The sequence below is a fragment of the Rhinopithecus bieti genome, unplaced genomic scaffold, assembly GCF_001698545.2.
Source record: "Rhinopithecus bieti isolate Rb0 unplaced genomic scaffold, ASM169854v2 scaffold_56550, whole genome shotgun sequence".
Classification (NCBI taxonomy): Eukaryota; Metazoa; Chordata; class Mammalia; order Primates; family Cercopithecidae; genus Rhinopithecus; species Rhinopithecus bieti.
The window spans coordinates 308792-321526 of record NW_016821820.1 but is presented as its reverse complement, the minus strand read 5'-3'; the positions used below and the strand labels follow the sequence as shown (position 1 = coordinate 321526).

The window sequence follows — 12735 nt, the reverse complement described above, 5'->3', positions numbered from 1 at the left end:
GTGTGATGTTCCCCACCCTGTGTCCAAGTGTTCTCATTATTCAATTCCCACCTATGAGTGAGAACATGCAGTGTTTGGTTTTCTGTCCTTGCAACAGTTTGCTCAGAATGATACAAAGGACATGTTCTCATCTTCTTTTATGCCTGCATAGTGTTCCATGGTGTATATGTGCCACATTTTCTTAAACCAGTCTATCATTGATGGACATTTGGGTTGGTTCCAAGTCTTTGCTATTGTAAATAGTGCCACAGTGAACATATGTGTGCATATTTCTTTATAACAGCATGATTTATAATCCTTTGGGTATATACCCAGTAATGGGATGGCTGGGTCAAATGGTATTTGTAGTTCTAGATCCTTGAGGAATTGCCACACAGTCTTCCACAATGGTTGAACTAGTTTACAGTCCCACCAATAGGGTAAAAGTTTTCCTATTTCTCCACATCCTCTCCAGCCCCTGTTGTTTCTTGACTTTTTAGTGATCGCCATTCTAACTGGTGTGAGATGGTATCTCACTGTGGTTTTGATTTGCATTTCAGATATTTCTTATAAGCAACAGAAAATGGACTAAGACACATCTAGTTACCTCCTCCTTGAAGCTGTCTCCAATGTTCAAGGTGAAACATTAAAGATACAGCCCTGTCACATCCTTCCATCAGGAAACACAGGCTGCCTCTTGGAACCAGAGTCCTTCCCAGCCTCCCATTGAGTAAGGTTGGGGATGGGGGCTGTGGAACTGTATTCTTAAAAGCCTTTTCTATGAATTCTGGATTCTGCCGAGTAGCCAGAGCTGAGAACCAATTATAAATAAGCTGCCCAGGCCGAGTGCTGTGGTTCATGCCTATAATCTCAGCACTTTGGGAGGCCAAGGAGGGCAGATCACTTGAGGTCAGGGGTTCCAGACCAGCCTGGACAACATGGTGAGACCCCCATCTCTACTAAAAATACAGAAATTAGTCAGGCATGGTAGTGCATGCCTGTGGTCCAAGCTATTCAGGAGGCTGAGGTGAGAGGATGGCTTGAGACAGGGGGGTGGGGTGAAGCTTGCAGTGCACTCCAGTCTGAGTGACAGAGCAAGATTCTGTTTCAAAAAAGAAAAAAATGCTGTCCAATGTGGTGGGCACCAGCTCTTGTGGCTACTGAGCACTAGAAATGTGGCTAGTGAGACTGAGGACTGGATTTTAAACTTTATTTAATTTTAACTATTTGAAGTGATAATAAAGTTATTAGGAGACTTTTAAGTGTGTTTGGAACAACTTGATATGTGAACCTTCAATTTCAATTGTGAATTTTATAAATCTAAATATAGATTGAGCATTTACTTGGAAATTTAACATGTGAATTGAGATGTGCTGGAAGCATCTGCATAAAAAAAGAATGCAAGATATCTCATTACCGATTTTTAAAATATTGATTACGGCCGCTTACGCCTGTAATCCCAGCACTTTGGGAGGCCGAGGTGGGTGCATCATGAGGTCAGGAGATTGAGACCATCCTGGCTAACATGGTGAAACTCCATCTCTACTAAAAATACAAAAATTAGCTGGGCGTGGTGGCATGTGTCTGTAATCCCAGTTACTCGGGAGGCTGAGGCAGGAGAATCGCTTGAACCAGGGAATCGGAGATTGCAGTGAGCTGAGATCATGCCACTTGTACTCCAGCCTGGTGACAGGGCAAGACTCCATCTCAAAACAAACAACAAAAAAAAAAATTGATTACATGTTGGAATAATATTTTGGATGTGCCAGGTTGAATAAATACATTGTTGAAAATGAAAAAAAAAAGTATATGTTTTTAGTGATGCTATTCTTTAATGTAATAATTTACTTGACAATTTACTGGGTTCTTACTCTATGCCAGACACAAAGCACTCTATTCAGGTAATTCTCACTACAAACTATGAAGTAAGTATTTCCTCAGGTTCTTACAGATAAGGAATGTGGAACTCAGAAAAGGTACTTAATTTGCCAAAAACATATAGCTAGAATATATACTCAATATAGTAGCTATATGAACCAAAGTACATATGATGCCAAAAATTTATGCTTTTAACTTCTCATTACACTGATTCCTAATTTCCCCCCAAATTTTTGGCACTACAGATGAGAAATCAAAAACATATTTAAATTTTAATATTAAAGTTGTCATAATTCTAGTATACCATTTCAATAATCCACTTTTAAACTTGAGGGCCACTGAACCTCAGCAGGAAAAAATAAACCAAAAACTACGTGTATTATAAGTTTAAGCAAACAACACTAGTGTCTCAACTGACAGAAAGAACTGATATGTTTAAAACATAATAACTGAATTTTTTTTTTGACACAGGGTCTTACCTTGTCATCCAGGCTGGAATGTGGTGGTGTGATCATGGCTCACTACAGCCTCAAACTCCAGGGCTCAAGCAGTCCTCCTGCCTCAGCCTTCTGTGTGGCTGGGAATACAGACACATGCCAGCACATTTGACTAATTATTTTGTAGAAATGGGATCTCACTATATTGCTCAAGCGGGTCTTGAACTCCAGACGTCAAATGATCCTCCCACCTTAGCCTCCCAAAGTGTTGGGATTACAGGCGTGGGCCACCATACCAAGCCAATAACTGGATTTTAAATTGAGTGATTTTGCTGGTGTTATTTGGTTTATATTACAAGGTGTGATGGCATTTGCAAAGTAGAATCATAGAAACCTAGAAGCAGTTATAATTTCAAGGGTCACTTGAGCCAACCTTCTACTCAAACAGGAATGCCACTATCATATTCCTGATAAATGATCACCTGGTCTCTTTTGGAACACTTCTGGTTGTGGGAACTTCCTGCCTTGTGAGTAGCCCGATCCATTATTGGACAACTTTGTTCTTTAGAAAATTCATCTTGTTTTCCGGAATAACATTTACTTCACAAACTGTGGTGAGGATTAAATGAGTTAAGTGCTTAGCATTATGCCTGGCACATAGTACAAGCCCAGTAAATGACAACTTCTACTATCAGTTTAATAAACATAATCCTCACGGTAGCATATACTTTTGAGTTACAATGAACTATCAATCATGTCCACCCATTTATACTCTGCCCTGAGAGAGTCCAAGGCAGGACTGTCCCCATCTGTTCTCAGACCTTTTCTTGCCAATTCATAGGACTCTTAAGTAAATTAAAATGAAAGAAAAATCATTTGATATAGAAAAATGTATAAAACATATCTCATTATTAAAAGTAAAATCAATAATGACTTAAATTTTACAAAATGTTAAATATTCAAGTGAAGACAACAATAAATAATGCTTTCTATCTCACTCCAGTATCCAAACAACTAATGAAAATAACTAGCAGGCAGTAGTCAATAAATAGGAAATAAAGAATTTTTGTTATGTTTGCTAATGAACATGTACATATATTTTAAAATATAATTAAAGTAATTTTTACTGAGAAACAACTGCTTTCTAAGAAGAGAAATGCTTCACTGACTCCTTTTCAGCGTCAGAATGAAGACATGACTATTCTGGTATATTTCCCCACATGCCAACTTCCTATTGTCATCAATAAACACTCTCTTTAGAGATCTCAAGCCTTATGACTAGGGAAGGGAGAATATGTAATTATTTCATTCATCATAATATACAGAAAAAATAACATGAGTAAAAGATTAAATAAGAACAGAAAATATAATTCCTATTGTCAGAACACACCAAGCCTGGCCTTTGCTTAACCCTAAAGAAAAATGAGACACTTCTCTTGCCCTGTAATTTCCTGTTGGCCTAAGTATTCTACTTGGAAATTTTTTTATTAATCACTTTTAAAAATACATAACCTCTCTAAAAAATAGAAATTATAAACAGAAAAATAGAGACATTTAGAATTTATAATTATTCATAGATATTTTTCCCACTGGTTTTATGGTTTCCTTTTTAATCTACCTCAAATTAATTTTGGTGTAAGGTATGCAGCAGAGATTTAGCTTTATATTTTCTAAATGGATAGTTGATATTCTAATTAGCATTTAATCAGTAATCAATAGACCATCTTTTCCCTACTGATCTAAAATGTTATTTTAAAACTGCCTTTCCAACTATAGAGATTTTGATGGAATTTGCATTAAAATCACAGAATAAATTAAGAAATTATTTTCCTTTACATTTTCAAAAAGGTTTCAATATACAGATTCTACATTTTTATTAATTCCTACATGTTTTATATTTGTTTTCCTTTTGTCATTAACTTGGTTTTCCCTTGATGTATACTAACTCTTTACTTTTGCTATGTCAGGAAATTATTTATTCTTTTTTATTTTGAAACTGACCACCTTTTGGCCTTTACAAAATTTTTTTCTAATAGGTTTTGTATTAATTAATTTCTGTCTTTGCAATACAATTATATTACTTACACAAAATTATTTCATTTCCTCTTTTTAAGAAGCATTTAGTTTTAATGTCTAATTGCCTTGACTAAAACTTCCAGAAAATAATATATAATAGTGTTGATATTCTGTTATTATAACTATCTTAACAGATATCCAGTATGGTCCTTGGCTTTATGAAAATGCCTCTTGATTTTCATTCTCAAGCATGGTGTTGTCCATTAGTTTGAGGCAGATGTTTTATTCATGTTAGGAAGTTTCCTATTTTTAAACTGTTAGATATGGGAATTAATGTTGGGTTTTTATTAGAATTTCCTTTGCTCTCATAGAAATAATCATATTTTCCTGTCAATATTAATATGGTGAACTATATAAACACTTTTAACAGTTCTACAATAAACACTTCTTGGTTATGATAAGTCATTCTTTTTTTGTTTGTTTGTTTTGAGACAGAGTCTCGCTCTGTCACCCAGACTGGAGCACAGTGGTATGATCTGAGCTCACTGCAACCTCCGCCTCCTTGGTTCAAGGGATTCTCCTGCCTCAGCCTCCCGAGTAGCTGGGATTATAGGTGTGAGCCACTGTGCCTAGCCCTGGTAAGTTATTCTTTTTATATACTACTGGGTCCCAGTTGCTAATATTTTATTTTGAATTTTCCATCTGTTTTAAAGGTAAAATTACTCTGTAGTTTGAGAAAAAAATATTAATAGTAATTGCTTATTATTTTCATATACTTTCAACTCTTTTAGTATCATAGGATCATAGGCAAAACATCTGAAAAGAACAGAAAAATATATTCTTTTAGGGACTTTGTTGCTTTGCTGGTTTTCCTATGCATGAGTCTTTGAATTGAAATTTGTGAATCAAAGAGAAACAATTGCTTTGGAAAGCAAGATTCAACTTTCATATTTAACTGAGTCACACAAATTCCTTACCTAAGTGAGGATATAACAAACTACACAAAAATATACCAAAGCAATGGTTGAGAAAATCTTACGGGTAATTCGGGCAAAACAAATATGGAACATGAACCGTGAATACATGGAAGCAGTATATTCTACTGATTGAAATCATGCTCTAGCTTGGGTTCAAAATCTAGCTTTGTCACTTATTAGCTGAATGAACTCAAGTGAGATTTTTTAACCTCATGAAACCTCAGTTTACACATTTGTAAACAGAATAATAATGCCTTCTTTATATAAAAGGGCAGAGAAGATACTCTGTGTACCCACATACACACACAAACCCACACATAATTAACTGTGTATTAGTGGTTCTTTTAATTTAGCATGAATATACTTGTGAAGCTTGTTTAAAATGCATATTTCAGGGCCCTATTTGCAGAGTCTGAATAAGGTATGGGTAGGGCACATAAATCTACAGCTTTATCAGGCACTATAAGTAATTCTGTTGCAAAGGATTCCTGAATCACACCTTGTGAAACATTACTCTGTGTTATTTGCCTTTAGTGCCTTTGGCCTTTTCTGAATGCTGTAAGTGAGAGAGAGAAAATAATGGTTAGGAAAGGCTTCAAGGTTGCTGTTAACTGTTTGATATTTCAGATCCACAAATCTGAAACCTGAGGATCAGCTCTTGCAAACAAAACTTACAAGCAACTATTATAACTTATCAGTATTTTTGTAACTTAAAATGAGAAATGTAGATATAAATTTGAAAAGTAATCAATAAGATTCACAATAATAATGACAAAAGGTAAGGAGAAAAACCAAATGTTGATTTCAACAAATGTAGAAAATGCGTTTTTCCAAAATTCAACACCCGTTTATAACTAGAACTCTTAGCAAACCAGAAATAGAAGGGAACTTCCTCAACCCAATAAACAGCATGTATCAAAAAATCTACAGTTAACATTGGCCAAGTGCGGTGGCTCACACCTGTAATCCCAGCACTTTGGGAGGCCAAGGTTGGTGGATCACTTGAGGTCAGGAGTTGGAGACCAGCCTGGCCAACATGGTGAAACCCTGTCTCTACTAAAAATACAAAAATTAGCCAGGCATGGTGGCAAGCACCTATAATCCCAGCTACTTGGAAGGCTGAGGGAGGAGAATTGCTTGAATCTAGGAAGCAGAATTTGCAGTGAGCCAAGATCTTGCCACTGCACTCCTGCCTGGGCAACAGAACCAGACTGTCTCAAAAAACAAAAAACAAAACAAAACAAAACAAAAAAAGAAACTACAGTTAACATTATACTTAATGATGAAAGACCGAACATTTTCTTCCTAAGGTCAAGAATAAGACAAGGATATTCTAGAAGTAGTCAACATTGCACTGGAGGTTCTAGCACTTGCAATAAGGCAAGAAAAAGAATACAAAGCATCTGAATTGGAAAAGAAGTAAAACTATTTACTTGCAGATGACATAATAGTGTATGTAGTCAACCATAAAATAAATTCTTTGGCATCTAGAAAAAAATGATTAGAACAAATAAGTGAATTTAGCAAGGTCACAGGACTGTAAAGTCAATGTAAAAATGAATTTTACTTCTGTATAATAGCAAAGAACAACTGGAATATAAAATGAAAATTAAGAATATGGCTGGGCACAGTGGCTCACACCTGTAATCCCAGCACTTTGGGAGGTCAAGGCAGGCAGATCACAAGGTCAGGAGATTGAGACCATCCTGGCTAACACAGTGAAACCCCGTCTCTACTAAAACACAAAAAATTAGCTGGGTGTGGTGGTGGGTGCCTGTGGTCCCAGCTACTTGGGAGGCTGAGGCAGGAAAATCACTTGAACCCAGGAGGCAGAGGTTGCAGTGAGCCGAGATGACACCACTGCACTCCAGCCTGGGTGACGGAGCGAGACTCTGTCTCAAAAAAAGAAAAAATACACATGCCAAGCAATGAGTCTGTGCCCAACTCAATAAAGAGCACACATGTACAATGCACAGAGTTCTCTGCCAGTTGGATAAGGAACAAATCCAAAGATGAGTATGCCCCCAAAAGAGTTTACAACTAGTACTGTAGCAGAGGACTACAGGAGAACAAGCCAGGAGTACTAAAATGAACAAGTATTTGGCATCTATAAGAGAATCTTAGATAATTATTTGTAATTGTCAATCATCCTTTCCCCAATTTCTGAGATATTTTATTTGTTTAGAAATTAGTAGATATTTTACAATGTCATAAGAAAATATGATTGTTGAAATAACAGATATTTTAATATTCTAGGGGAGTTTTTTTAAAATCTTTTTCAGCCATATAATGAAAAAAGGTCCATGAAGAAGATGGAGTTGGATCTTGAAGCACAGTCTTTCAATCAGGTGTGCTAACACAGTGAATCTAACACAGTGAATCAGAAATCAGCCAATCAGAAAAATGGCTAACATCAGGTGGTTCAATAGAAGGAATTTAATACAGAGCATTAGTTACAAAAGTGTTAGTAACGTTAAACAGAGGACAGTGAGGAAACAGTGAGATTAATAATAATAGGATACTCCTACTACCCCAAGAGCAGGAGGCATAAATGCAAGAGGCTGCTTAAAGTCAGGAATGGCCAACAGGATCTGGGATTAGAAAGGGAGATACTCTCTGTTGGAAGATGAAATCACCATGGGAGACAACTCCTGAAACAATAAATTCAAGAGCAAACAGAAAATAAGGGGCCTGGGTAAGTAGGATTTATCAGGTGGAAATGGGGCAGGAGAAAGGCATCCTATTCCAGGCAAATGAGAATTCATGCGTAAAGATATATATTGGGGGAAACCCCACCCCTGATATTTAACGTGGGTTCTTTTCTGTTTCCCTAAGTGTCTCGGCTGGTCTGAGAAATAAAGGGAAAGAGTACAAAAGAGAGAAATTTTAAAGCTGGGTGTCTGGGGGAGACATCACATGTCGGCAGGTTCCGTGATGCTCTCTGAGCCATAAAACCAGCAAGTTTTCATTGGCAATCTTCAAAAGGGGAGGGAATGCACCAATAGGGTGTGGGTCACAGAGATCACATGCTTCTCAAGGTAATAAAATATCACAAAGCAAATGGAGGCAGGGCGAGATCACAGGACCACAGGATGGGGCAAAATTAAAATAGCTAATGAAGTTTCAGGCTTGCACTGTCATTGATAACATCTTATCAGGAGACAGGGTTTGAGAGCAGACAACCTGTCTGACCAAAATTTATTAGGTGGGAATTTCCTTGTCCTACTAAGCCTTGGAGTGCTACAGGAGACCAGGGCTTATTTCATCCCTTCGACTTTGACCGTAAAAGGCGGCTGCCCCCTGGGGGCCATTTATAGGCCTACCCTCAGGACACATTCTCTTTCTCAGGGATATTCCTCGCTGAGAAAAGAATTCAGCGATAGTTCTCCTATTTGCCTTTGAAACAAGAGAAATAATGGCTCTATTCTGTCTGGCTCACCAGCAGTCAGAGTCCAAAGTCTTATCTCTCTTGTTCCCTGAACATTGTTGTTATCCTGTTCTTTCATCAAGGTGCCAGATTTCATATTGTTCAAACACACGTGCTCTACAAAAAATTTGTGCAGTCAACGCAATCATCACAGGGTCCTGACACAACATACATCCTCCTCAGCTNCATCCCTTCGACTTTGACCGTAAAAGGCGGCTGCCCCCTGGGGGCCATTTATAGGCCTACCCTCAGGACACATTCTCTTTCTCAGGGATATTCCTCGCTGAGAAAAAGAATTCAGCGATAGTTCTCCTATTTGCCTTTGAAACAAGAGAAATAATGGCTCTATTCTGTCTGGCTCACCAGCAGTCAGAGTCCAAAGTCTTATCTCTCTTGTTCCCTGAACATTGTTGTTATCCTGTTCTTTCATCAAGGTGCCAGATTTCATATTGTTCAAACACACGTGCTCTACAAAAAATTTGTGCAGTCAACGCAATCATCACAGGGTCCTGACACAACATACATCCTCCTCAGCTTACGAAGATGATGGGATTAAGAGATTAAAGTAAAGACAGGCATAGGAAATCACAAGGGTATTGACTGGGGAAGTGATAAGTGTCCATGAAATCGTCACAATTTATGTTCAGAGACTGCAGTAAAGACAGGCATTAGAAATTATAAAAGTATTAATTTGGGGAACTAATAAATGTCCATGAAATCTTCACAATTTATATTCTTCTGCTGTGACTTCAGCCCGTCCCTCCGTTTGGGGGTCCCTGATTTCCCACAACAGACATAGAGGCAGGAGATATTCCTATGGAATTCCTGTGGAAGCCCATCTGGAGAATAGAAATTAAACTAGTTTAATTTCTACACACAGAGAAAAAAAAAGAAACAGGTCCGTGAAAGTAAGAGCACTGCATCAAAATAGGGGCTCATTCTTCTTTCTACATGAAATGAAGAGTCATTGAAGATTTTAAGGCAAGAGCATGACATCACCCCAGGTTTACTTTAGGAAGACTAATATAGTAGTTTTGTGTAAGGTAAAGTGGATTAGATGCACTATAAGTTCCTGCTATGGAGTCTCAACTTGGCTCTTAATACTGCTCATTAATCCTCTTTGTATAGCCACAGAAGCTTTTCCACGCCTTCTCCATTAGTGTCAGATCCTACTTCCATCTTCCACCCCCAAAAGACACCTCCTGCTTTAAGAAACTTTAGCCACAGTGGTCCCTTCACTGAGACAAATTTCTGGAGGCATGAGCCATGCCCGAATCACTAGCCAGAACCCCACTCCTAGTGAAGTGGTTTCCACAGAGCAGAAACACAGAGAAAATGGTTACTGAACTGATTTGGAGACTGGGAGAAATGAGAAAATTTTAGGAAACCAAACTAAGTTTTTTTTTTTTTTTTTTTTTTTAGATGGAGTCTTGCTCTGTTGCCCAGGCTGGAGTGCAGTGGCACAATCTTGGCTCACTGCAACCTCCACCTCGTGGGTTCAAGCAATTCTCCTGACTCAGCCTCCCTAGTAGCTGGGATTACAGGTGTGCATCACCAGACTCAGCTAAGTTTTGTATTTTTAGTAGAGATGGGGTTTCACCTTGTTGGCCATGCTGGTCTTGAACTCCTGACCTCAGGTGATCCACCCGCCTCGACCTCCCAAAGTGCTGAGATTACAGGCATAAGCCACCATGCCCTGCCCAAACTAAGATTTTAAAAAACCTGCTTGGTGACTATAATCCTACCATTTTCCATCATTCCTTCTATTCTTGCTTCTCAAGACAAAAATATTTATCAATACCTGCTAGCCACAGGAAGTGTACTCAATGCTATGAATACAGATATTAACAAAATATATGATATATGCCTTCAAGAAATTAATACTACAGTGAATAAGACAAAAAGGATATGTAATAGATAAGTAATACTTTTGAAGGAGGTTCCCAGTCAGGGTCCCAACCAAAAAGAAAGGCACACTCAAGATCATTCTGGAAGAGGTTATTTCCAAAGAGACTATTTACAAAGATATTAGTGTAGGGAAACAACAAAGGATGGTGCAGTAACCTCGGGTTAGAAGTAGCCAAACTGTTACTACCACTGGGATCCAAGGACAAGAAGAGGAATTTGGTGTGGCCCTAGATGGAGGAGGAGTTACGCAGAATAACTATGAGGACAGTGACTTAACATTGAAGAACACAGCCAGCACAAGGCAAGCCCACAGGAAGAGCATAGCTGGGGTACTCAATACCCTGATCTCACCACCACCTCCCCCAACCCCGCAACTGATAAAATTATCTCCTGCGAGGATTACTGCTCATGTCTGTAATCCCAGCACTTTGGGAGACCAAGGCAGGTGGATCACCTGAGGTCGCGAGTTCGAGGCCAGCCTCACCAACATGGTGAAAACGCATCTCTACTAAAAAAACACAAAATGAGTTCAGCGTGGTGGTGCATGCCTGTAATCCCAGCTACTCAGGAGGCTGAGGCAGGACAACAGCTTGAACCCGGGAAGTACAGGTTGTGGTGGGCGGAGATTGTGCCATTGCATTCCAGCCTGGGCAACAAGAGCGAAACTCCATTTAAAAAAAAAAGATTTCTCCATTGTCTACTGAATTATTGCTGTTTCTTCTGCCACAGTCTCAATCTCCCTTCTTCCCTCCCTTTTCCTGTCTTCCTACCTCTGGTACCTTGTTATTTTTATATTTTATATACTATATTGTATTTCATCTATGAGACCTCTTTTTGGAAGGAAAAAGAAGGTATTGGAAATCCTTAAACTCACACCTGTAATACCAGCACTTTGGGAGGTCAAGGTGGGTGGATCACTTGAGATCAGGAGTTCAAGTCCAGCTTGGCCAACATGATGAAATCCCATCTCTACTAAAAATACAAAAATTAGCCCAAACTCGCTTGAACCCAGGAGGCGAAGGCTGCAGTGAGCCGAGTTTGTGCTGCTGCACTCCAGCCTGGGCGAAGAGCAAGACTATGTCTCAAAAAAAAAAAAAAAAAAAAAAAAAAAAAAAAAAAAAAAAAGAAGAAGAAACAAAATGGTATGCTACCATTTGTAGGAAATATACATATATATGTAAATATCTATATTTGCGTGTGTGTGTGTGTACTGTGCGTAAAGGAGTGGGGAGAATCTCTTTGGAAAAATGCAACCAGAAAGTGTTAACAGTGATTGTCTGCCTCTGAGGAAGGGGAAGTATGGGACTGGGCAATTGGAGTGGAAGGGAAAATATCTTTCACTGTATATATTTTATACATTTTGAATGTTGTATCATGTAAATTAATTACTTAGTGAATAAATATAGTGACCCCCATTTCAAAATGCAAAACAGCATATCATTATATAAGAATTATGAAATATTCATATATTCATTTTATATGAACTATAAAATATGAATTATATCATTCATATTTCTGCCACCAGGAATTAACAACTGTTGACTTCTGTCAAATTGGCTCTCAGTCCTTTTATGGCATGTGAAAAAAATAAAACTTTATATTTAAAGTTCTTTCAACAAACCGCGGCCAGTCACGGTCGCTCACGCTTGCAATCCCAGCAAACTTTGGAAAGACAAGCTGGGCAAATCATTTGAGGTCAGGAGTTTCAGACCAGCCTGGCCAACATGGTGAAGCACCATCTCTACTAAAAATACAAAAATTAGCCGGGCATGGTGGCACGCACCTGTAGTCCCAGCTACTGGGGAGGCTGCGGCAGGAGAATCACTTGAACCTGGGAGGTGGAGGTTGCAGTGAGCTGAGATCACGCCATTGCACTCCAACCTGGGCAACAGAGCAATATTTTGTCTGAAAAAACAAACAAACAAACAAACAACAGCAACAAAAAACCCGTAACCTCCCAGTCCCTTTCCTATTTCCCTAGGTGCAGTCACTACTGTGAGTTTGGTGTATATCCTTCAGGGTAATTCTTCATCCTTTTACGCACCTATAAAAGCTTTCATAACCAATGTAAAGTTTTGCACGTGTATTTTAAGTTTCCAAAGCAATATCTTCC

The 12735-nt window shown here is 38.5% G+C and overlaps 1 protein-coding gene across 1 annotated transcript in view; it reads right to left on the bottom strand.

The window, feature by feature from the left end:
- Nucleotides 1-11685, bottom strand: part of CNGA1 (cyclic nucleotide gated channel subunit alpha 1) — a 45644-nt gene extending 33959 nt beyond the window's left edge. The window contains 1 exon segment of the mRNA XM_017860642.1: nt 11499-11685. Within this exon segment, the coding sequence (XP_017716131.1) occupies nt 11499-11589 (91 nt within the window). The 5' untranslated portion in view covers nt 11590-11685.
- Between the last annotated feature and the right edge of the window lie 1050 nt (nt 11686-12735).